This window comes from Cryptomeria japonica, chromosome 8, assembly GCF_030272615.1.
Source record: "Cryptomeria japonica chromosome 8, Sugi_1.0, whole genome shotgun sequence".
NCBI lineage: Eukaryota > Viridiplantae > Streptophyta > Pinopsida > Cupressales > Cupressaceae > Cryptomeria > Cryptomeria japonica.
In genome coordinates, this window is record NC_081412.1 from 335190916 (window position 1) to 335218420 (window position 27505).

Here is a 27505-nt window from a genome sequence, read left to right on the forward strand (position 1 = left end):
ACTAATCAGAGTTTTAGAGGTAACTCAATAGCCATAAGACTCTTACATACAACCTCTATCTCACGCACCTCATATATAGGAGATACAATACAAGAAACTATCAAGCGGTATTACAAAACCATGAGCTAAAACCACCTAATAAGGTGTAGCCGACCTTATCTCACTTCTAGATGCCATGTGATGTGTCCCTCCCTTTTTACAACTCATTTATATTTCCTATTTCAAGAGTACAAACGTTTGGAGGCCATAACTTGAGAACCGAGTGTACTATTGAAGAATCGTGTGTACTATTGAAGAATCGTTTGAAGCGTCAAAAAGATCATGCAGTTCTCTATTGCCTCATAAACTGCTATGATATTTACGCCCACTTTTTAGAGTGTTTAGGGGCCTCTAAAAGTACTCAAAATTAAATTTAAACTTTTCATTGGACCCCTCCAAAACAGTATTTAATATCTTCAAAACTAGTTGTGATTTTGCAATGTAACTTTATCAAAATGCTTATCTAGCCAACCAGAAGCTTCAGGGAGAATTTCACACCATTTTATGCTCAAATAAAGAGTTACTTTAAATAGTAACCTCATGTAAATGCAAGGTTGAGACACCATTTTCCCAAAATTCATGAAATACATGTCCAATCTAGCATACCAAGCCCTAGGAGCTTGTTTAAGTCTATACAATGCTTTCTTCAACTGCATACCATGTCTCCTTCATTTGATAATGAAAACCCATCCAGTTGCTCAATGTAGTCTTCCTCTTCCAAATCACCATTCAAAAAGGCTGACTTCACATCCATTTGATATACCTTGAAATTCTTATAAGCAACATATGCAAGAAAGTAATGTAACAACTTCAATTCTAGCTACTGGAGCAAAAGTCTCCTCATAATCAATTCCTTCCATCTATGAGCATCCTTTACATACTGATCTTGCTTTGTTTCTAACCACTTCACTAGCTTCATTCAATTTGTTTCTGGATACCCATTTTGTACCAATTACATTCTTGTCTTTTGGTCTTAGAACAAGTTCCCATGTATTGTTCTTCTTAATCTGATTAAACTCTTCTTCCATAGCTTTTATCCAATTCTCATCTTTACAGGCTTCAACAACATCTTTAGGTTCAATTTTGGAAATCAAACATATCTCTTCAGTAACAATCCTTCTCCTAGTCATCACACCTTTATTTTTTATCACCAATAATCCAATTTTTTGAATGATTTAATCTCACATACCTCGGAGTCTTCTAATTATTCTGATTCTTGGGTTCTTGAACTTCTTCACTGGCAACAACAATATTTGGATTAACTGTCTCTATCGGATCATTTTGCTTTAGGCTCTCAGTATGCACTTGTTTTGAAATGACATCTCGATCATCTAACTCATATCCACATGCTTTGATCTGCTTTCCATGACTTTCATCAACCTTCACATTTGCACTTTCCACTATCTTTTTCATTCTCTTATTGTAACACCGGTATGCCTTGATCTTAGTGGAATAATGCAAGAAGATTCCTTCATCACATCTTGCATCGAACTTTCCTATATCCTCATCTCTTTTAATATAACATTTGCTTCCAAAAACTCTAAAATATCTAACTGTAGGAACATGACCAAACCATAACTCAAAAGGAGTCTTACCAGAATCACCTTTTATATATGCACCCAGTTGAATGTGTATACAACAGTGCTAACAAATTCTCTCCAAAAGGTCTTCACAACATCTCCTTCAAACAACATAGTCCTAGCAACATCCAAAATAATTTTGTTCTTCCTTTCAACAACTCCATTATGCTAAGGAGTTCTAGTAGCAAATAATTGTCTTCTAATTCCACGCTTTTCACAAAATGAATCAAAGTCACCGGATGTGAATTCTCCTCCCCTGTCAGATCTTAGACATTTCAGCTTCAATCTTGTCTCAGTCTCCACCTTAGCTTTGAATATCTTGAATTTCTCTAGTGCTTCTTATTTCTCCCTTAGAAAACTAACCCACATCATTCTAGAATAGTCATCAATCAACAACATGAAATATCTATCACCCTACACACTTCTCACTCTTGTAGGACCACGCAAATCAGTATGCACAAGATCTAATAATTCATTAGATGTATACTGCTTACTCTTAAATGAAATTCTTGTTTGCTTTCCCAATTGACATTCTTTACATATCAGATTAGAAGGTTTCACAATCTTAGGCAAATCTTTAAAAACTTGAGTAGATAACTTATCTTAATCATGTAGTCAAAATTAACATGACACGTCCTTCTATGCCACAACCAACTTTTCTCATTGGTATTCAAGTGAAAGATATTACCTTTAGTCTTAGTCATGCAACCTCTATACCAGAGGCATTCATAATCTTGCATTTACCATTCTTGAATTGCAAATCATATCCCTTATCAACCATTTGTCCAACACTCAAAAGATTATGCTTCAAACCTTCAACATATATGACATCATCAGTATTATGCTTACCATCAAAAGAAATAAAACCTCTACCATGAATTACACAAGCTTTATCATCTCCAAATCTTACTATACCACCATCATACTTCTCCATATTCACAAATTTACTTTTATCACCTGTCATATGATGTGAACAACTACGGTCAATCACCCATTGATCTTTCTCTTCAATCTTAGCAGCCAAAGCTTTTTCCTCAACAATGAAACTCGTAGAATTCACTAGTAGTAGATCATCTTCCTTGATAGCAATAAATACAAATTCATCTTCTAAATTCACTAACTCTTCATCTGTCACACCTCCATCAACAACATAATAACATTTCTTCTGATATTTGTACTTCCGGTTAGGCTTATAGGGCTTATCATACTTATCATGCCTCTCATATCTATCATTCTTATCAAATTTATCATGCTTATCATACCTTGACATTCTTTTAGGACACCTAGAAGCAAAATGTCCTATCTTATTACAAGAGAAACATTTCAAATGTTCCCATCATACTTAGCATCTCCCTTAGGCAATCTTTGAGCAATAAGTGCTTCAATCTCTTCCAACTCTCTTTCTTATTCTTCCATCCCTCTCATTTCTCTTTCATATCTAGAAACCCTAGATGAAATCTCTCCCGGGTCATACTTTCGCTTCTTGGATACATAAGCTTTAAATGCAGTCTCAAATTTACCATGTGATTCTCCAAATTCACTTAACTCAAAAGCTGAAAGTTTACGAACTAGCATGTCTCTTATCACTGTGGTCACAGTCCGGATCTCATCAATACCAACAACTTTAGATTTGTAAGAGGGAGGTAAAGATCTCAGTACTTTAGCAACAATCTCATCTTCTTCAAGAGTTCCACCGACACATTTGATATTCATGACAAGTTCATTCACTTTAGCCATAAAGGATGATATGTTCTCATCATCTCCCATCTTCAGCATCTCATACTTTCCTTTCAAACTCTATAGCTTAGCAACTTTGACATGTTTATCTTCTTCATACAAGTTCTCTAACTTCCCCCATATCTCATGTGCAATCTGTAATCCCATTACATTGGTCATCTCTTAATTGGTTAGGACACTCAATAATGCTTATTTAGCTCTTATGTTATGCTCAACATCCTTGATCTCTTATGTTATGTTCAACACTCAATAATCTTCTCCAAGACACTTCAAATGACACTTTATCGATCCTTCTAGTGTAATTGCTTCCATCAAATCTTGGATTCTCTTTCTTGAAAACATAGGTTTCCATCTAGGATCACCTCAAGTGGTCAAGCTTCTTCCAAAGGATCTAGCGCTGATACCAATTGTTGGCAACAACAATGAAGGGAAACTAAGAGGGGGGGGGGTGAATCAATTTTCACTGGATTAAACAACTTAAGCACAAATTCAAATTTGATCAAGTACAACAAGAACAAAGATAGACACAATAACAACAACACACATAACACCAAGATTTTTGACATGGAAAACCCAGTTAAGGGAAAATCCATGGTGGGGACCTACCCACAATAAGATGATACTATGCAGTAGTATATGAAAATGTTACAATGGGGAATGCACATGCATTTAGACACACTGCCTAGAGATCACTGCTAAAAAATAAGAAGGGCTACAACCCTGAGGAAGGCTCACTGCCTTACAAAGATCAGACAACAATCCGGATTAGATGAGTTGAAGGAATAACATCTCCAAATGCCTGGTGACAGTTCCAGTTAAGCACATTTGTCTTCTCTGCAACACTCTTTGCTCTACACTTCACACCGAAATATGAATTCACTTATTTGCACATACACCACTCTCTGATAATGTAAACACACCACCTATATACAAATTACATGAATATGACACCTATTTATACAAATCATCAACCTTGACTACAAGGTTGGCTCAACCCTTAAGACCTAATTACAAAGTTAAATCAAATGATACATAAATCAACCATTGGACCAATACAATGCCATGACAACATAGAATGGACCCAAATCAAATCCTTGAACATGCATCACCACCAAAAATTACACCAAGATCATCCGCAACACGCTACACCACCGAAAATATCGCATAACACAAAGAACATCACCAAACCCATAAGATCTTCAATAACTCACACAATGATCAATGTAGATCTAGAAAACAAATAGGACACGATTAAGAAAAACCAACAAGCATGTTAGAACCATCTGCAATAGCTGCACCAACATCACTTAATCAAATCTCCATCGATCAATATGTTGATATTCAAGAATACTTCAACAACAACAACTAGGAGTAGAAAGATAACTTGCAAAGCACCAAATCACGAACCATCTGAATTAAAGATACACATGAACATCCCAAACACTCTCCCAAATCTGCAACTCAAGATATAATCATTCCAGAGCACAACAGATCAAATACCAAAACACTGCAACATTGAACACTGAAAAACCAATCCTCACACTGGAATCCATAACCCAATCAAATCACCACATATCATCATGAAACCAACACTGAATCAACTAGAGATACTTCATTACTGAAATCACAAATCCGCACCAACACATCTGCAACAATAATATCTATAATGTCATCTCTGAACAATTTTGTTTTTTCGGGAAGTTAATTTAGATTTACCTTGTTGAGGGGTTTCAACCAACCCTGAGCAATAATATCAATACACCAATTTATTCAGTTATGAAATAATTCCCATCTAGACTATCGAGACAAATTTACTTCACCTTCTCTTTTGGGAATATGTAGTGCAAGAGAGAAATTATCTGTGTCAATTTTAGCTATCAAAGCTTGATTTATACTCCGAATTTCACGAGATTCGAGATGATAATGTTGCACATAAGGGAAGACCAATTCTGGACATGCAATAGAAAAAGGTAACCCTCGAACCGAGACAAGGCGAACTCTACAACCTTCTGCGTAATGGGGGACCTTTCTAGGCTATGCAAAGGATCAGAGGGAGAAAAGCTGGGGTTTCTAACAAAGGATGAAAACTAAAATTGGGATAAAACAAAAGAAGATTACAGGAAGAACAAATGTTCATGAATGCTAGATTAACAAACTCCCTTAATCTTTTCAGTGGAAATAAGGGAAATTGAAAATTTCGATGAATTTGGAACAAGAAAAGCCTTTCGTCTCAAACTTGGTTTCCATGCCTTCGCTTGAGTGCTCCTTCAAATTCACTAGAAGTTTTGAATACAAATGATCATAACAAAGGTGACATACATATGTGCACTTGGAGTAATTAATTCTTTCATTTCGACGACTGCCATACTACTTCGATATTTAAAACGAAACATTTAATTAATGTTAATCTATCGCACATTACAAAATGGTACCATGCTAACGTCATCACACAAGTTGTTGATCACGAGGTTGCTGTCGTCAAAGCATCGAACCATCACACTCTTTAAGAACCATGGAACAATAGAATGTGTGTGTTGAAAAATCCTTAAGGTGTGTTTGACCAATAAGAGACTCGTGAGGGACCCACTGACGCAACACTACCGGGGATCGAAGATTGGGTGGAACAAGATTTGATGACAATGAAGACTATTGAGTCACACTTCCTTTGAACGATGATAGACCAATAAAGGAAGGGTTGGCCCCCTTTATACATAATGAGACTTGATGTCTAAAATAAGGTTGATCGGCCGATTGGGCATTTTAAAAACTAAGGAATGTGAAGTGTGTTCGGAATAAAGAGATGCTTAATGACTCCAAGGAATTATTCTAACTTAGTGAAAATGATGGGTACCACATATATATGAAACTTGACCTAGAAGAACATACCGTTCTAAAAACATATGTATGACTAGAAATAATTATTTTTATTATTTAAACCGATATTAGGAGCAACATACCCCTTACAACATAATGACAAGCTCGGGAGAGGACCTAGTAGTTGAGCACCCTAACTTTGTGCTTCTCAATATCCTATGTGAAATTTCAAATCACTCCCAATTTTTTACAACAACTTACTTGGCAAGTCCCCTGCTTACAACTAAGGTTTCAAGGCCACATCATCAAATATGATGCCACATCAACATGCTTTTTGCCTTAATAAAAAACATGCTTTTTGCCAAGGTGTCCAAAACAACCCCTAAAAAAGGTGAGACCAATAGTCATGCATAAGGGGCTCCCATACTTGTGTAGTTGATGTGGCATCACATGATTGGTTGCTTTTTACAACTAAGGTTATATTTCATTCAATTATAGGCATTAAAGTCACAACTATTGGTGCAGTGTTGTCAAAAAAATTGGACATTAAATCAACAAATATGAATATTAGATCAACAAATGCTATCACAACAATTGAAACACGCTTGATCCTCTCTTCTAATATCAATCTACAAATACCAAAAACTAAAAAAAAAGTTGATGACCAAAATAAATAAATAAATAAATAAAATAAAATTGGAAAAAAAAAATAACACAAATTGAACCAGTGACACTATTATTAAGTGTGGATACATCTAATTTCCACCTTTACACGCATATAATAGAGAATCAATACCCTTACAAAACGGAATCCTTCTGTCAACTTCGGTGAACTCAACCCATAGCTCCAAAAGGTCATAATGTGATTGGGAGGTCCCAACTGCGCCGAATTTTGGAGCAGAGATCCTTTGATTGCGCAACGGCTAGCTATTTAAAATCGACAAAGATGAAAAATATGAAGTAATGGTTTCCCTCTTTATAGGGAAGGAAGCGGTATGAAAATCTATTGTAATGAAAGAGAGCAGCGGCAGAAATATGGCACCGTCTCCTTTGGGGCGGAATGGAAATGGCATGAGGAGTCCCATTGGCAGATCTCGTTTGGCAGGTACAGAGCACCCCATTGAAGTTGTGGGACGGATCCGCCAATGTCCTGGTGGAGGAGCAAAAGACAAGGCAATTCAAGTGCTGCAGGGGCAGGGGCAGGGACATCGCATGCGGGTGAGAACGGATTTGGGTTACAGGGATTTCAGACTTGATGGGGTTTCTGACGCCCAGAGCGATGGGCTCTCTGCATTTTACAAGAAATTTGTGCAAGCAAGGGTTGATAGTGTAAAAGCAGGTGGGAAATGCACTGTTATGATGTACGGGCCTACTGGTTCAGGAAAGAGCCATACCATGTTTGGCTGCTCTGCCGAGCCCGGAATCGTTTACAGGGCTTTGGACAGCATATTAGGTGGAAATGAACACGAGGAAAAGGCAAAACAGGTCAATGTCTCTGTCTTAGAGATATACAATGAAGAGATTTATGATCTGCTTGCCACTAATGCCTCCAAGATTAATGGATGCAGGGTATGTCTCATTTCTATTTTCTTGTCTTTTTTTTATTGGTAAATTTGGGATTACAGCCTCACACCCTGGATGGATTGAATCGAGGACTTCATCGTGGTAATGGTCCTATCTTACCAGTCAGCCATGCTCTGGCCTTCCTTTTTTCTTGTCTTTTATCTTAACTTTGACAAGTATATTCTTCAGTTTTAGCCCAAATTGAATGATTTGGGATTCACTCTATAACCATGGATTACCATTGTGGTTCCTATTTTCTTGTCTTTTATCATAATTTTGATGAGAAAATACTTGAGTTTTTGTCCAAATTGAATGGTTAGGGATTCACTCTGTGACAACGGATGGCTATTGTGATTCCTATTTTAATGTATTTATCATAAATTTGGAAAGAAAATGCGTATCAGTCCAAATTGGATGCTTAGGCATTTACTCTATGATTATGGGTGATCATTTTGATTCACAAATTCCTAATTCTTAACTTGTATGGTTTATTTTGATTCTTTATATTGCTAGTATAACCTACATAACAGAAACAAGGGAGTGTATTGTCAGTGTTTAATGCTTTTCACATATGACACAGGAGTTTTGTGTTGGTTTGGTCGGTGGTTGGTTGCAGGCAAGACTAGAAGTAATGGGCAGAAAGGTGAAGAATGCAGTCTTCATCTCTGGCAGCAATGCTGTAAAGATTGCAAATGAGGTCGCCAAAGTAGAGAAAAGAAGGGTTGTCAAGAACACACTTTACAATGATAGAAGCTCTAGAAGCCACTGTTTGGTGGGTAACTATTCTTGGAAGTGGGCATTTGCTTGTATTGAACACACTCTAATTGGTCAATCTAAAACTTGGTTGTGTGTTCAGATAACTTTGGATGTACCTGCCGTGGGAGGGAGATTGATGCTAGTAGACATGGCTGGATCTGAGAATATTGATCAATCTGGCTTTGCTGGGTTTGAGGCAAAACTTCAGGTATTCCTTTTCCTTATTGTGCACAACATTTCTATATCTAAGGTCAGACTACAGGTATCCATTTTGTAATTCAGAGATTTATAACGCAAGCATATCACACACACAAAAGCCAAATGAATGTTACTGAATAGAGAATTCCAAACCACAATATTAGAATTACATCTCCTCCAAAATGATATTGCTCTAAGCTTAATAGCACCCGTACATCTAACTTTCCTCTCCTCATTTGGTGAACGCTTTAAATTCCTTTTGAAAGATGCCATGCACTATATATACATATTTCTTTAGTTAATAATTGCAGACTTTATAGATAAAATGCATATACTTTTATTTATTTCTAGTGTTCGGTATCACTTTTCTTTGGCAATCATCAAGGAAAGATTAATGTTTTAAGGTTTTGAATCACTATTTTTGGCAAACATCAGGATAAGTTTATTAGTTTCTAAGGTTTAGATCACTTTGCTTGGTCAATCACAAGGATATTTTATTATTGGATTGGAGAAAAGTTAAAATATGTATACAACTAATTATTTATATTGTTTTCATGATCTTATGTTGCCCTAGCATGAAAGATAACAAGAATTCCTTGTATTTTTTTTATCATTTGAATTCATTATTGACTTTACAACTAAATCCAGCCTAAATTTCAACTCTCATAACTATTTAGGTGGTTAAGATGTTTTTATATTTTCACTACTTGTGTAATACAATTGTGAATGACCCTCACATTCACAATTCATGGCCAACATGTGCCTTAATCAATACTCAAATTATTCATATGCAAACCCAAATCATATAAATAATAAATGTCAAATCGACTTGAACAAATCATGGAGTCACCTAATCAGTGTCTCCTACTCCCTAATAGATAATGGGAGATCAATTACACAATCTACAATATGCAACAAACTGCTACAAACCTTACAAAATGGATATTGGAGGATCCTCTTAGAATGGTTTAATCTTCTTAAATTCCATTCCATAGTTGAACTATAAGCTTTATTAAGCACTCTTGTCCAAGAACTCCAACACCATGACTTGACCAAAGGTAACTTAGGTAACTTTGTCAATCACAAACATTTAATGAAATTATAGAAGTCCTTAACACCCAAGGCTGATCAGAACATGAATAGATTCTTCAAGCTTTTCACCATGGTTGTATATCCTAATATGCCATACGAAGTTAGATCTATCTCCCCTTAGAATCAAAATGCAACACTTTCCCACCCTTACATAGGAAACTATTTCAACTCTAACTCTCACGCGCAAGCTTCTATCATGTCCCCGCTAATAAGGGAAAATTGTCTTGTTTCAAGACTTCACAATTTTGTATAACTCAAATCGTGCCCAAACATCAATTTGACCCTATGTTAATGCAAACAATGATATATACACAGCAATCAAGGTATATATCATTGTCTTTGAGGAGTGGTCCTATTATAAACTAAGGCAGCAACCTTATTGTTAGTGCTGCTATCTCAACCTTAGTGGAGCAGTGATCTCTATTGTGACTAAGACAAACAGCTTCATTAGTTTACAGCCACAGGTCAGTAGTAAAGAGACACAAGTGTACAGAAGTGATTTTGTTAAGTTAATAACATTCAACGGATTAATCAAAGACAAACACAATATACTAAAGGTCATCAGCCTTGGAAAGAAGATGATCATTGGGAAAGACATAACCTTCCATCCCAAAGAGGAGGGATATAAAAGGATCATTCCAGGGTTGAAGGGAGGGCATGGACTAAGAACTAATCACAGCAATCAGTGAATAAGGAACAAATAATCAGAATCAGAAATGTATAAACAGTAAACACATATTAAGGATTAGACTCTCACTAATCTGATTTAGACATGTTATAATCAGCATCTAATAATCTAAATAGTAGCTCTTGTGGTATATATTTAGCTTATGCATTAATTGTCAATATTTATCGATGATGGAAACAGTTAGGGAAAATATGCACATGCATGAAATGGAAAAGTTTTAAGGAGTTTAGAATTGAGAAAATCACGGGATGGTAGAAGCGGTTACTCTCTCTTAATCACGATCAAAGAACATGTGCTCTCCATATCGACAATCAAGGGAGAATACTTGGCCCAAAACTCTCCAACGTAGAGGCAATTGGCATCGCCATCCTCTGTAAAGTTTTTCGCACCAAGTGGTGGTGCCTTTTTGAAATGATTATATAGGCCAAAGGGTAATGAAAAAAAAGGAGGCTCGATCTTTGAGCATTTTTTTGGAATGTTTTCATGAGATCCTATTTCTTGATTGAAAGGATTGGTCTCAAAACTCCTATGAATGTAGCAGTTTTAGAAGAGCAAATAATAGCTTCCCCCTCTTATTTTCTTGCATGAATCATAATCTACATTGGAGCCTTAACATTATTTGTAAATTGATAGACTGTCCTTTTGTCGCCTTTTTGTTGCTATAAATGATACTTTGTGCCATTTCGTGAATGTATGATTGTTTTCATCAATGAATGCTCTATTTCTAGCTCCTTTGTTTTTTAAAGTATGGATCATGTATATTTATTCTTTCATCTTTTATGAAGAATGGTTCTGAATGACATTTGTTTGGCAAGATATAAAAGGATATGTTCTTTCAAGGTAGCCGAGTTATTAATTTTGTTTGGCCTTTATGAATGCTTCCCACGGGAGGATTTGAAAGTTATGGCTTATCTCTGAGTCACTTTGTTCATTTCATTCTCCTCCCAACAATGAAGGGTCTGTGGCGTACTGTGCTTGATCCGCAAAATAGATAACTCAAGTAGAATGTCACTCACAGAGCTCTCCGAGTCCTCTATAAAAGCTCTACATTCATTGAGGTTTCCTTTCCTCAAAGTCTTTTGGCTTGAATGTTGGTTTTCCTCTCCCCTTCCAGATCCCCTTTTCAATTGAAGAGCTGGCTTCTAAAATCTCAGAGGTTGTTCCGCAGGTTGCATTTGGTCCCACGCTTGAGGAAATTCTTGAATACTTCCCTTTAAAACTGGCAAAAGCTTGTTTTGGGGATCAACATACACTAGATCCAAAAAATATAGCAAGATGCTACATGTTTGGAGAAAAGTAAGAATTTGTCTATTCTATCTAATCTACTAAAATAAACTATAGTCTAAGCACTTGCCAATCAATGAATAATAGATCCCACACTTGAGATATGAGCAATATAAGATGTTAAAGAGTGTTTGTGTTAGAAAATTTATCATTAGTGGTCTAGCCTAATGCCTCCTCTCTCAAATCTAGAAATCCTTCTTGATGGGAAAGAAATGGAGAACACAAATAATGATTAAAAATATGAAATGACACACTATTGTAATGGCTGATTGGTGAGCTTGGAAGCTTGCATGTGATGAATGGAAGATACTTGAGGATCAGCTTTTAACCTTGATTTTATTATTAGTGCTGCGATCTCAACCTTAGTGGAGCAGTGAATCTATATTGTGACTAAGACAAACAACTTCATTAGTTTACAGCCACAGTTCAGTAGTAAAGAGACACAAGTGTACGAAAGTGATTTTGTTAAGTTAATAACATTCAACGAATTAATCAAAAGCAAACACAATATACTAAAGGTCGCCACCCTTGGAAGGAAGATGATCATTGGGAAAGGCATAACCTTCCATCCCAAAGAGGAGGGATATAAAAGGATCATTCCAACATTCAAGGGAGGGCATGGACTAAGAACTAATCACAACAATCAAGTCATATATCATTGTTATTGAGGAGCAGTGATGTCCCCATCCTAGTCAGGGTTTTAGAGTTGACGAGTTAGCTTATTTTCTGGACCCTCGTAGGCTAACAGGGTATGGACAGAGGGTCATGGGGACAGTGGATGGAGGATGATGTTCTTCAGTTCAGGGTTGGGTTCAGTTCAGGGTTCGTTTGAGCAGTTTCTGACTCCATTTGAGGGATTTGCTATTTATTGCATTTGGGCCTCTAGTATTATTGATGGGACAGTACATGACAATAGGTACTCATCTTGTGAATGATCTCATCATTTACAAAGAGAGGATATTTCTAGTTCCAGGTTTTGAGGTGAAGTGCATAGTATTGAGGAATCTCCATGATTCACCTATGGTTGGACATCTTGGTTACTTTAAGACCTATAGGTAGGTACGGGAGAGATTCTCTTGGAAGGGTCTCAAGTCTGATGTTCTTCGGTACGTCAGAGAGTGTTCTGTTTGCCAACAGAACAAGTAGGAGCACAACTTTCCTGCAGGGTTACTTCAGCCGCTTCCTATTCCTGACAGGAAGTGGGAATGCTTGTCTATGGACTTCATCACGAGCTTGCCTAAAGCCCAGGGTAGTGACAACATTTATGTGGTGGTTGATTGGCTGACTAAGTATGCACATTTCTTCCCGATCACGACTACTTATTCAACTGCTCAGGTGGCTGATATTTTCTTTCATGAGTTATTCAGATTGCATGGTTTACCTCGGAGTATTGTCAGTGATAGGGACAACAGGTTCATGGGTCACTTCTGGCAGGAGTTATTCAAACTTTGCGGGACAGAGCTCACTCTGACTACCAATTACCACCCCTAGATTGATGGACAGACAAAGATTGTCAACAAATGGGTGGAAGGATACCCGCGAAACTACATTTCAGGGCAGCAGAAGGCTTGGGTGAAGTGGTTACACTTCGAGTATTGTTATAATTCCACTCACCACATGTCTATTCAGATGACACCTTTCAGAGTTTGTATGGTTATGATGCACCGAGTTTCTTGGATTTATTGTTGAGCGATTGCAGAGTGCCTAGTGCTGGGGATTTGTTACAAGAGAACCAGCACATTATGAGAGCTCTTCGCGAGAACATCCAAAAAGCTCAGAATCAGCAGAAACAGTATGCGGATCAAAAGAGGGTTGAGCGAGCATTCGACATTGGTGATATGGTATATCTAATGCTTCAGCCCTACAGACAGTCCACTCTGAGGCAAAAGGGTGCAGAGAAACTCAAGCCACGTTACTATGGACCATTCATGATTGTCAAGCGTGTTGGTGAGGTGGCTTATGAGTTAGATTTACCGGCATATAGTAAGGTTCATAATGTGTTCCATGTGTCATGCCTTAAGAAGGCTTTGGGACAACATATAGTTCCTTCAACAATTCTACCACCCCTGGATGATGAGGGGAAGCTAGTGCTAGTACTTGAGGCTATTCTGGAGTTCAAAGAACATCATTTGCGAAGAAGTGTCATTAGGGAATTTTTGATTAAATGGAAGGATCTGCCAATAGAGGATGCTACTTGGGAGAGTGATAGCATTTTACAGCATCCAGCATTGAGTTTGCTTGAGGACAAGCAAATTCAGGGAGGGGGGACTGTGATGTCCCCATTCTAGTTAGGGTTTTAGAGTTGATGAGTTAGCTTATTTTTTGGACCCTCATAGGCTAACAGGGTATGGACAGAGGGTCATGGGGACAGTGTATGGAGGATGATGTTCTTCAGTTCAGGGTTGGGTTCAGTTCAGGCTTCGTTTGAGCAGTTTCTGACTCCATTTGCGGGATTTGCTATTTATAGCATTTGGGCTATTTATAGATGGGAAGTTGGTTATTTTTAGATAGGCCCCTGGTCACATGGGTTCTGGGAGCTTTATCTCCAGCTTCTGACAGTTCATCTTTTGGAGTCATATTGAGAGAGATATTAATTTTTCAGTGAATTACATGCAATATTTAATTAATGACGTTTATTATAAAGTCACATTGACTTTTTAATAAAATATTTCACTTAAATTTATTTAAGTGACTTATTATTTTTCTCCATAGTTGGGTGCCCATATTAAAAGTGTTTTAACACTTAATGATATTTTTCAAACCCTAAAAACAACCCTAATTAAAATCGTGGGTTTTTGCATAAAGCTGCCCCCTTGAGAAATCAAACTCATTAATTTGTTGATCATTTGATATCTCTTCCTCTCTGGGTTTTGGAGCTTGAGGGTTTCAGACTGGATTCTTCATTGGAGAACGTCTATTCTTTAGTGCATGGTAATGGTGAGACTGTGAAAGATCAATTGAATCGTTGCAGCTGTGGTTGGCTTCATTTAGAAGTCAAATTGGTGATGATTGTAGGCAGATTTGGCTTCTTATAGGGCAGATCTGTTGTAGGTTTTCTTATTTACTATTATTGCTGTTAATTTTCTGTGGTTTGGAGGCCTCCTTTCCCAAACACACAGCTTGCTCATTAAATTGGCGCCATCTTCTACTGTTTGGGCGTCTTATTATTAAAATAAGAGCAGATCTGAATTGTTTTCCTGAATAAAAATCAGAACTTTGTAAGTTGCTGATTTAATCTTTTCATTTCAATAAATTGGCTAAGGACCTACTGGTATGCTTCTAAAATCTCCAATTTATTGTTTTAGTTGATTATTTCATGTATTATTTTCAATATGTGTTGAAGTTTAAGAAACCCCTTCTGCAACTTCTGTCTATTTCTGAAAGACCATCTTTAATAATAAAAAATACAAAAAGAATTACAAAATTACAGCAGGTTGAAGAATTGAACCAGCAAGGGTTCAACACAAGAGCATATATCATTGCTATTGAGGAGCGGTCCCATTATTAACTAAGGCAACAACCTTATCATTAGTGTTGCAATCTCAACCTTAGTGGAGCAGCGATCTCTATTGTTTTGATTAAGTAAAAATAGGTATTTGAAAGGTACCCGAACCTTTTACAAGCCAGGAGAACAAAAAAGCTTAAAAAAGTGCCTGATCACTTCAAAAAGTCAAAATGAACCCACCGGAAGGGCACAACTTAAAACATCATTACATAAAAATCGGAACAGACAGCAAAAGGAAAGCAAAAGATAGCAAAGAGACAGAACCAAGGACAACAACTGGAACTAAATACTATTCAGGATCTCCTCAGCGTGAACAACCATTTGTTTCATGTTGTTCGCTGAGGTCTTCATATCCTCTAGCTCACGACCTTCGATGTCGACCTTATTCTTTGTGTTGGCTCTGGTCCTCCTTTCATGACCCTTCTTGTTCACCTGCTCTTTATCACCTTCCTTCTCTGCATTATTCTTGTACCTGTTGATAAAGATGTTCATGTTGTCCACCGAAGATTTAAGGATTTGGAAATTTTGATCAGCAAGCTGCTTGACATTGTGCTCCAGCTTGTCAATTCTGCTGCCAAAATCTTTCAGTTTGTTGTCCATTTCCTTTCTATCTCCCATCTCATTGATCTTTTTCTCCGTGGCTAAGATTTTTCCAACCATACATTCAATAGCTTGCGCATTATGCAGAACGGCCACTAACTCTTTAACATGCTCCACCAAGGGCTTGTCACCAACTGTAATTCTTGCCATGGCTTGTGTATCAGTTTTCAAACTATTAATATCCTTCACCAAAGTAGTAATGGTCTCACAGAAAGCCTTAATGGTATCTTTGTCACCACTATGACTTTGACCCCCTTTTTCCTCATTATGCAGATTAGTGGTATTCACGGTCTCCACGGTTTCCAACTTATCCTTAACCGGGTTACCCTCCCCTTCTTTGTCCTGACTATCAATCCTCTTATCATCATCATCCTCCTCCTCAGACTCAACCAAAACATAATTGAGATCAGAATTGCTACCCTTTTTAGTGTTCTTTTTCTGAGCCTTCTTTCCAAAGGCTTTCCCTTTCCTCTTTTTAACAGGTTTTTCCTCAAGGGATTCAGTTTCAGAGTCCGACATTTCAGATTCCACAATAATCCTCCTCTTCTTGGCCCTAATCCTCCCTTTTTTGCTAGTTTCTTCCGACTCTCCCTTGGTCTCAGAATCAAAGTTGAAACCACTATCCTTACTTTCCGTAGTCTCATCTCTGGCATTTTTGCCTTTAATAGGCTTTTCAATGCACTTCCCCTTTAGCATTTTATAAACCAGGACCATAAGCCCCTGGCGGAGGGCATGATCGCCTTTAGGGTCCTTCTGGATCTCCTTTATAGTATGATCCATTGAATAGGTCAGGTAATAGGGAAGGCTAACCCTTTCTCCATGACGGAAATGGTTAAGAAGGACGAAGTGATGCCCATAAGCCCTGGTAAACCTACCGTCTAAGGTAATATATTCAATAGAAGCAAATAAGACAAACCTCCATGGCCTGCAAATTCTTTTTGGGGAGTGGTAGGAGCTGTCAATTTTGATCATCTTTCTTCTCTCACCATCCGTAACAGGAAACTTGTCTGCAGCTTTATTTGATATCCCTCTGTCCCTGTAAAATTTCATACCCTCGGTAGTCATCCCCGTGGCCTCAGCGATAACCTCTTCGTCTACATTCATCATATGTGATCCAATCAGAACTTTTCCATTTTTCCAGTTCTTGATGAAGTAGCTGGTAATTGTAGGGTCCTTCCCATTCAGTCGTTCCATGAAAACATTGAGACGCCCCTGCTGAAGGATACTCCAGACTTCTTCGTTCTCTCATTTTGATAACTTTTCCTCTGGTTTCTGTGGTTATTTTGTAAGAGCGCCCATAATCCGTGCCAAATAATGATGATATGACACCTATATAATAGCTCATAATCTTCAAGCAAGCCCTGCATCGAAAAAGGCGGAAAGGTCATTAGAAATAATGATTAAAAGTACCACGTTGCCTTGTATAGCTTCGGTCCTGATTGAGCAAGGATTTCATTTCACTTGCAATCTCCATTTCACCATAACTAGTGATGATGTCTTCCGATTGGCAAGCTAGGTTGGCTGCCCAATCAGCACAAGAGTTGGCCTCCCTATAAACATGTGTAAAAACACACATTTCAAACTCTTCGCTGATTTTCCTTGTTGCTTTAATAGCATTACTAATCGACCATGATGGCGGGAATTTCATATTTAAACAATTGATAATGTTTAAGGAGTCTTCTTCACACCAAACTTTAGTGCATTTGGCTTCTTTGGCAAGGATAATCCCATGATAAGCTGCCATGGCTTCGGCAACATGGTTGGTCTGTTTTCCTATAGGAATACATTTTATGATTTTACATATTCCCCATTCATCCCTTAGGACCACTCCACATCCTGCAACCCCCGGGTTTCCCTTAGAGGCCCCATCAAAATTGATTTTCATCCATCCCCTAGGTGGGCTGGTCCATATCACTCCCTCTCTAGGGTTACTCTGGATACTCTCTTGAGCTTTTAATCTCCATTTTTTATAGACAAATTGATCCTCCTTAGTGTTAGGATTATCAATACCACCTATAATATTCATATTTTCCACTATGCTTCTTATTTTTTCAAACACAATGTTAGCCTTAGTATTCTTTTCTCTGAAAATCCTATCATTTCTCTCTTTCCATATACCCCAGTACATGTGTGGTAAAGCAATTCTCCATAGTAAGGTAGTGGTTCTGTTTTTTGAAGGATGATGCCATGACTTGAAAATCTCCTGAATCGAGTTGGGGAAGCTCCAACTGATATTGAATTGATCCAGACAACTTCACCAAACATCAGCTGAGAAGGGGCAATGAAAGAGCATATGATTTATTGTTTCCTCATTCTGCTTACAGAGTGTACAGAAACTTGGTATGTTGATACCTCTTTTTCTTATATTCTCTGTAGTAAGAATTTTTTCTTGGAGGGCTATCCAAAAGAAAATGTTGATCTTGGGGGTAAGGCCTTTCACCCATGCTTTAGCCCAGCAAGGACTTTCCATGTTATTGTACTGTTGATGATAAAGAGATGCCACAATAAAAGTACCACTAGCAGTGAGTTTCCAAATTAACTGGTCTTCTTCTTCAATCCTCACCATTGAGTTCATGACTTTGTTCAAACTACCCAAAGACTGATCCACTTGAGATAAGTCTTTCCACTGTCCATCTTTCCAATAATCCTCCACCTTGGTTCCAAATCTTTCCTTGCATTGGTTCTGATATCTGTTCCACTCAGGGTTTTCATTTAAAGGGATCTCCATAAGCCATGGGTCCTCCCAGAACTGAATAAGATTCCCTTTCCCCAACTTCCATTTTGTACCTTTGATAATTAAGTGTCTAGTCCTAGAGATATTTTTCCAAATATTGGATCCAATTGGGATAATCTCCGGTTTGAGGAAACTTTGAAGATTTGGACATTGGCTTTTATATTTGTTGTCCCATATTTTTTTCCACTCTCCTTGATTTCTATATCCTCTCCAAATCTGCTTGGCCATAAGGTATTCATTTATGTCTCTTATTCTTCTAAGGCCCAGACTGCCTTTATTCATAGGCTTACAGACCTTCTCCCAAGCAATTAAGTTCATTCTCTTCTTCTCCTCAACCCCAGTCCATAAAAAGGATCTTTGTATTTTTTCAATGGCCTTAGCATACTTAGTAGGAATCCTAAACAGACTGATGGCATAGAGAGGGATACTTTGAAGAGTGGTTTTTAGCATTTGAACCTTACTTGCTTGACTAAGGAGAGCTCCCTTCCATCCAGACAGCTTTTTATGGAATTTATCCACCAAGGCTCCCCAAAAGGTATTCGGGGGATCTTGACCTAAAGGGAGCCCAAAATAGGAGGCAGGCAAGCTACCAATTTGGCCACCCAGAATGTTACTAATTTTAATCCTCCTTCTCTCTGGGGTATTGATAAAATAAACAAAGCTTTTAGACTAGTTTATAAGCTGACCAGTAGCCTCTCCATAGATATCCAAAGCCTTTTTTAGTCTTCTAGAGTCCTTCACAGTGGCTTTTCCCATTATTATAGAATCATCAACAAACTGCTGATGAGAGCATATTTGATCTGCCGAAGAAGGATTCAGACCACAAAACTCCCTTTTCTCAACCAGTTTTCCAATACATCTCCCCAAACATTCCGCCATGATGATAAAGATCACTGGAGATAGGGGGTCCCCTTGCCTGAGACCTCTTGAGGCTTTAAAGAAAGGAGAGGGGGAGCCATTCATTAACCCAGAGAAAGTAGCCGAAGAAACAAGTTGCCTGATAAGGCCAACACTCCTAGGATTAAAACCAAAAGCAGAAAGAACATCCATCATAAAATCCCAATCCACTCTATCATAGGCTTTAGAAAGGTCAAGTTTCAGAAAAAAAACCTTCTTTTTTAGAAAAGGCTAGAGAATGGATGTTTTCATGAACAGAGATGATAGAGTCCAAAATTTGCCTTCCCGGGACAAAACCACTTTGCTGAGGCGATATAATGGAAGGAAGCAATTTGAGAATTCTAGAGGTAAGAACCTTAGAGATAATCTTGTAGAGAGAGTTGCATAAGCTTATAGGTCTGAAAAGATCCATTGAATCCGCCCCCATCTTTTTGGGTATAAGAGCTATAAAAGTACCATTAACTTCTTTCAAAAGTTTTCTAGCATCAAAAAACTCTTTCACAGCTCTGGTAACATCATCTCCAATAATATGCCAGTACATTTGGAAGAAGAACATGGGAAAGCCATCCGGACCTGGGGCTTTGCTGCCCTCAAAGGACTTAATAGCTGTCAGAATTTCATCATGGGAGGGAATGGCAGTTAAACGGTCATTGTGATCTTCCCCCAGAATGGTAGGTATACTGTCTAGAAGTTCCCTTTGGGCCTGTTTATTCAAATTCTGATCCTTAGCAAGTAGATTAGAGAAAAAATCCATTGCAGCCTTGCTCATGGAATCATCATCTTCAACACATCTGCCATTCACTTTAATCTGTACAATTCTATTTATGGCCTTATGTCTAAGTGTGGACATATGGAAGTATTTAGTGTTCCTATCCCCCTCCTTTAACCAGACATTTCTCGATCTTTGTTTCCAGTAGGTTTCCTCTTTAGCTATTATTTCATGATATCTCATCAGAATAGCATCTTCAGTGTTTCTAGACATATAGGTATAACCATTGTGTTGTATCTCATCCTGGATTTCCTTGAGTTCTAAGAGGGTTGATGCTCTTGAGGTAAAGATGTTCCCAAAGCAATCCTTATTCCACTTCTTGACATTATCTTTAACATTCTTCAGCTTTTTGACCACTTTATACATGACATTGCCTTCAATACTGATCTGCCACCAGTTCTTAATCTTACTTTCCAGATCCGGGTGTCTAGTCCGCATTTTTTCAAATCTATAAGGGAAATGTCTCCTTCTATTTTTTACTTCAGCCGTTAAGGTCATAGGGTAATGATCTGATCTTGCCCTTATGTGAGAAGATAAGGAACATTCATGAAGATTAAACCAATCTAAGGAAAGAAGAGCTCTATCCAGTCTGACCTGAATCAAATTCTCACCACTTCTTCGATTAGTCCAGGTGTATTTGACTCCTTGCAACTCCAGATCATGAATGGCATTATTGTTTATAAAGTCCATTAGGTCCAATCTGCTATCCAGATTAGCATGACTCCCTCCCTTTTTCTCATTTTCCTTCAAGGGAGTGTTGAAATCTCCCATTATTATCCAGCTGTCCTCAGCAAATCTTCTTCTCAGCCCAGTAAGATATCTCCACATCTTGCTTCGTCTAGTCTTAGTGTTAGGGGCATAAACATTTGTTAGGACCCACGTAGTGCAATTCTTAATGTGCTTAAATCTAATACAGGCTAGATTATTGTCCTGAATTAACACCTCTCCTATATTGTTTTTGTTCCAGAATGTTACAATTCCTCCCGAGGCACCTTCTGAACTACCTCCGCTGACTCCTCCATTTTTGAAAATATTCAAACTTTCAACTTTATCTTTCACCATCTTAGTTTCTTGAATCAAAAAAATGTCAAGGTTTTTGTCTCTAATCATGTTTCTAACTAAATTATGTTTGTGAGGACTATTAAGTCCCCTAATATTCCAGGAGATGATTTTCATGGATTTTTAGAAATACCTGCCTCAAAGATGGTTCTTTGGGTACCATCTGCTAAATTCCTGCTTGTTTCCAATGTTCTTTTTTTGGCATTTGAGTGTCTTCCTGGAGAAGTGTGTTGTGCTCCCACATCACCAAGCCTGCTTCTGGTGTTTCTAGTCAGCGTACTATTTACTGGGTTATTGTTATTCTTTTTCTTTTGCTTGTTCTTTCTTTTATCCTCTGCAGCTTCTTCGTCCCCCTGCTTTGATTCATTCTTCCCAAGTGCCTTTTTTATATCCTCTTCATCTCCCCATTTTGGATCTTGTTCCTCCGAATAGGCCAGCTTTCTCTTTGCTGGGGTGGTTAATGAGATTTCCGATAGCCCTTGGCCCAAAATGGTATCAGGTTGGGCCTCTTGGAACCAGTGTATTTCTTTATCTTGATCTTGAGATTTTGAGACAAGGTTGAAGTTATCTCCTTCCTCTTTATTATCTGTGGGTTGTTTATCTGCTTTCTCTACCTCTGTCTTATCCTCTTTTTGATCCTCTTGCTGAGTGTTGTCTTTTTCTTTGTGTATTGAGTTCTTAATACCCTGTTCCAACATCTGAATCTTTGGTTCATTACCCACTTCACTAATGATTTCTTCCTCCACCCTTGCTATCTGGGACTGCTTCTCCTGGTTAGGATCATTGGAATGCTGAACTTTTAGTGGCTTGTCCACTTTTTTCCAAATCTTAGTTTGGATATGGGGTTTATCCTCTTTAGATGGACATTTTTTAGCCCAGTGTCCGACTTTTTTACAATGAAAACAGGCGAAGGGGATTGTTTCATAAACAATATTCTGCTTCCACTTCCCCAGTTTTGATTCTATCTCTATTTCCTCTGGCAAGTTCGTATCAGGTCCAACTCCAACACAGATCCTTGCATAGATCAGCCTTCTTCTAGAAGCCGTGATCTGATCAATGGCGATAAGCTCCCCAAAGGTATTGGCAATTCCTGCAAAAACTTCTTCCTCCCAGAATTCCATTGGGAGCCCAGGGAGTTTGATCCACACCGAGACTTGGGCCAAAAAATTCTTTCCTTTCGCTACATTAGGGTACCACTTCTGGATGTACATGATGTATTTGCCTATTGCCCAAGACCCACTACATAAAATGTTTCTTCTATCCTCATCACAAGAAAACGAGAAGGATAGACAGCCTTTGTTCATTGCTACCACATCAACCTGACTTTTCAGGTTCCACTTTCTTTTGACAAATCCACGAACTATTTCTATATTAGGTCTAGATCCAAAGAAATAACCAATCAAAGTGTTTTCCATTCTAGCGATGTTTTGATCAATGATTTGGTCAGGAACAACGATAGCAAACCTGCCTTGAGACACATTCGAGGAGTTTTTAACAGGAGACGATGAGGACTTACCTTTGGGCTTGACCCCAAACAACGAGGACCACTTATGTGTCTGTCCATTGGGTCCCCCTTTAGGGTCCGTTGACAAAAGAACCTTTTCTAGATGATCTTTACCTTCCACCGTGTTCTCTGAAACACAAGTCGTTTGCTGTCCTTGGGCTCCTTCCGAGTTGCCATCTTTTGTTTTTGAAGTTTGAACCTGCCCTTTCCCGTTCTCTATTGCTAACTTCTCTTCACGTGGTGTTGTTCTTCCCCCTGGGTCCCCCAAGTTCACGGGATCATCGGGGTCCTTACCATCTGAACCTTCTCCTTCTGCAGGAATCTCTGAATCATCTGCCGCATGCTATCCCGATGCCGATCCAGAATTCCCGCTCAAATTTGAATCCTGGAACCGCCCGCCTTCCATCTCTGACTGCAGCGATCTCTATTGTTACTAAGACAAACAACTTCATTAGTTTACAACTGCAGGTCATTAGTAAAGAGGACACAAGTGTAGGGAAGTGATTTTGTTAAGTTAATAACATTCAACAGATTAATTGAAGGCAAACACAATATACTAAAGGTTGCCACCCTTCCACCCTTGGAAGTAAGATGATCATTGGGAAAGACATAACCTTCCATCCCAAAGAGGAGGGATATAAAAGGATCATTTAGCATTCATGGGAGGGAATGGACTAAGGACTAATCACAGCAATCAGCTAATAAGGAACAAATAATCAGAATCAGAAACGTATAAACAGCAAACACACATTCAAGATCAGACATTCATTAATTAGAATCAGCATCTAATAATATGAATAATAGTGCTTGTGGTATATATTTAGCTTATGCATTAATTGTCAATATTTATTTCTAATATACATATATGTATGATTGGATATAAATTGCATATGTCTGATTAATAAATTGGTTTGTGAATCCCCATCATGTATGGAAGGCAACGGTCACACCCTTTTGAAACACTTGCTGCCTTTGGTAAAAAATATTTAATTCACAACCTTTCAAAAACTCTTAATTTAATATTAATTAAATTCTTTTTTTGTTTTGGGAATCACTGCCATATTTATTAACTCCTAATATCCATGGGGGCTATGATCCAAATAAGGTTTGCATAGCTCATTTCCTTTTTAGAAAGATATACGGTAGTTAAAGAAATTCACAAGGCCTCATAAAATAAGTTAAGTCAGACAAAACAGATCCTTGTGTCAGAAATTGTCTCCTCCAAGTATGGGGGATAGTGTACGGCTGGCAACTTAAGGAAGTAATGTACCAGACAATATCCACGTTTATTTTATTATATGTATAAATGTTATAATTTATGTTTTATTATCATTATGTATATATAATATATGTATATTTTTCAATATCTTAATTTGTTATATAATTCATAGAAAAGGAACATTACATGTCCTTTTCAAAGGGCAGATATAATGAAGAGTTGTACTCTTTCATAGGGTGCTAATGATGGAAAAGGTGTGTCTCTTGCCAAAAGGGCATGCATGATGAAGAGTTATGACCTCTCCCTCACATTGAGAGATATAAAGAAAAGGAATTTAAAACATCCAGGAAGATCACCATTGATCAGATCAGATCAGAACTGTTATTAAGTTACAGGCAGTAACATCCTTGTTCTTGGTGGTATGCATGGGGATGTGCTTACTATGTATGCTTAATATATGAAGCCTGGTAATGTTCTTATGCAGAATTTAATAGTAATATAAATATAGACTGCACTTATGTATGACAGTGTCATACCCCTGATTGGAAAACCTTCTAGCAAGAAAATTATCTTACAAGTTCTTCTCTCTCCCTCTAGGGACAGCAATCTTATGTTTAGTGGAAACAATTAATTAATTCATGCATTATTAATATTATTAGCAAGGAAGATCAGCCAGCACAAATTAAAGAAGCAATTCAGTAGTTATGGTTGGCAGCAATTAAACAAGAAGGGTCGTGTCCCCCAAAATTAAACAAGAAGGGTCGTGTCCCCCAAAATAGTTGTGACCAAATGGAGAGGCATGTCTCCTCACCACCTATGAAAAATACATAAAGCCATTTCAGGTACAACAACAAGGCATAGAAGGATAGAAGCTGGAACGATCTTGAAAGGAGAGAACAAAATAAAGAGATCAAATCTGCAGCTACTGTTAAGTTAGGATGATATTCTGGTATGAGTTCCTTTGCACATACGTTTCGACTCTGCAACAATGTTATAACTATTTCTGCATGTAAATACATATATATTTCTGCATATCCATTATACCTATGTTTTGCATATCTATATTGTATACTGTTGAGATTCTGAGATCCATGATAGATAATACAATATGTTCATATCTGTTATGATAAATCTGAAATATGATATATTTCTGAGGGTTTGTTCCAAGTATTACTAAACATGATAAAAGGAGAGAAGTTACAGTTAGGAAAACGGTGTTGGGGTTGTCTTGTAGGCACGCCACCTCATGGTTTAAGACCGGGGAGTCCCACGAGGCCAAGGGGGTACAAAGATGCTGCCCTTGGGCATATGAAGAATAGACTTTATAGGCACCTTACTGTAACAGCCCTCATACCTTCTATCATGCTTTATGAATATGTAAACCATGAGTTATAGGACAGGTATGACAAGTGGAGGAAAACAGTGATAGGACGCCTCATTAGGTAGGCCACCTCATTGATGGTATGGGCCACATGAGGTCAAGGGGGTTAAGCCGCCTAGGATAGAGGGTTTCTTGGGCACCACACTTGGTCATCCTATCCTATTCCTATTCTATGACTAAGTTCTTTTAAAATGAATTCATACTTTACTCAAATAAGCTCTTAGGATCTGTTATAATCATGCGTTTTAATTTTTTATATCTTCTAACTTGCCTATAGGGCTTCATTCAGAATACCAAGTATCCCTAATCTCATTCTACTCTATCTAGGGCATTACATTATTATATAGAATCATGGAAATTGGGGTTTATGTTAATATTTATAAGTTCAATGATTATTAATATTATTAGGACCTAAACCAGGATTACTTTGAAACATGTATTATATTTGATAATTTAAGTTAAAAATAAATTACCCCCTTAAGACTTAAGCTGAAATTATTATTCTAGGGCTTGAGTAAGGGATATTCCAAAAGGAGACATTACATTCTAGGGCACAATCTAAGACATTACAGCTTCACATCGAAACTCTTTTAAGGATGAACTCTCACCCTCAACCTAGAGATCTAGATCCGTTTACACCCCGTCACCTAATTGTTTGATCCCCAAAATTTTGTTGAGTTCATGTTAATTGGAACTATTTTCATGAAAATTGTTTCTCCCTCAAAACTTAGCACACTCCTTCCTTCTTGGGCACAATTTTGATCATAAAACAATAATTAGAGAGAGATATCAGAGTTCCTAAAAATAGAACAAGTTGTCAACAACCAAAATAAATGTGTTACTAGCCATCACTTCAATGCCCATTTGGGAATTTATACCAACCTACCATTGGATCATTCCCAAAACACCCCTCAATCAATCTCAGAAAAAACTTAAGGCATTCCTCAACGTTGCCAAGCAACACCATCAAAACTGCCATGGAAGTTTGTTTCTCCAATTAATGTTTTGGTTGTTCCTTTGCATCTTATTTTTATTTGGAAAACTAATATGTGGATTCAAGAAAAAATTAGAGCCAGCTTACCTAAATTGATGTGCAAGGTATGAGTTTGAGTGTAGAACCCATAGCATGTAGGATTGTGTTGTTTTGTAGACGTTGTTTTAACTTTTAATAAAATATTGCACCTAGAGAGAGAGAGAGAGAGAGAGAGAGAGAGAGAGAGAGAGAGAGATGCCTTTGTTTATTGTACCACATCAAGAATATTCTTTCAGATATCAAGACTTCCTAAAAATAGAACAAGCTTTCAATAACCAAAACAAATGTGATGCTACCCATCAAGCCTATGGCTATTGAGATCAAAGAGCACTCAACAAATTAAGGCCTTCAAAACCACATAAACCTTCACGATGAATGCCATTTTCAAATTCTATCACATATTTTTTGCAACACCAAGTCCTTACCATCATGAAACTTCGGAGTTATTTGAAATGAGGCTTAGAAGTTAGATGCCTATTTATAATTTTTTTGGGAGTGCTTAGAATTTGGGTGGAAACCCATAGACAATTAGGGTTATGGTTTGTAGCATGCAAATCAAAAACACTTTTTGATTTTTAAAAAAAAATTATTATTATTTTTTGCCATGGGGGTTGCTCAAAAGTCTCTCGAATGGAGGCTCTTTGGAGGCCCCTACATGTCTCGAGGACATCATGGAGTCTCTAAGCTATCCCTAAAGCTAGAGACATCTTGAAAACATTTCCTCCTTGAGGGGGATGTCCTTGAAACATCCTTGGATGGTGGAGGTGGCAAGACAACAATGGGTGTCCCCTCTGAGTTGCCATGTCCTAGAGATGTCCTCATCTTGGAAATGTGGGGATTTTTTTTTGGTGGGGGGGGAGGATGTGTCTTTGTGGAACAATGAACTACTCAAATGAAAGTAGAAGAGCAAGATGTTGGGACACAAAATCATGATAGAATCTTTTTCTCTCATGATGGAGAGCAAAATCCTATCAAGTCTCATTATCTTGATCATGATGCAAGAATAATTTGGAATAAAGGGAGACCCAACCACAATAGGATCACTACAAAGGA

The 27505-nt window shown here is 37.8% G+C and overlaps 1 protein-coding gene across 1 annotated transcript in view; it reads left to right on the forward strand.

Annotated features, from left to right (window-relative positions):
• The first annotated feature begins 6971 nt into the window (after positions 1-6971).
• The window catches only part of LOC131079163 (kinesin-like protein KIN-10A), a 33511-nt gene continuing 12977 nt past the window's right edge, over positions 6972-27505 (forward strand). Inside the window, exons 1-3 of the mRNA XM_058017072.2 lie at positions 6972-7739; positions 8350-8505; positions 8590-8697. Coding sequence (XP_057873055.2) covers positions 7182-7739; positions 8350-8505; positions 8590-8697 — 822 coding nt within the window. The 5' untranslated portion in view covers positions 6972-7181. The remainder of the gene's footprint in view (positions 7740-8349; positions 8506-8589; positions 8698-27505) is intronic.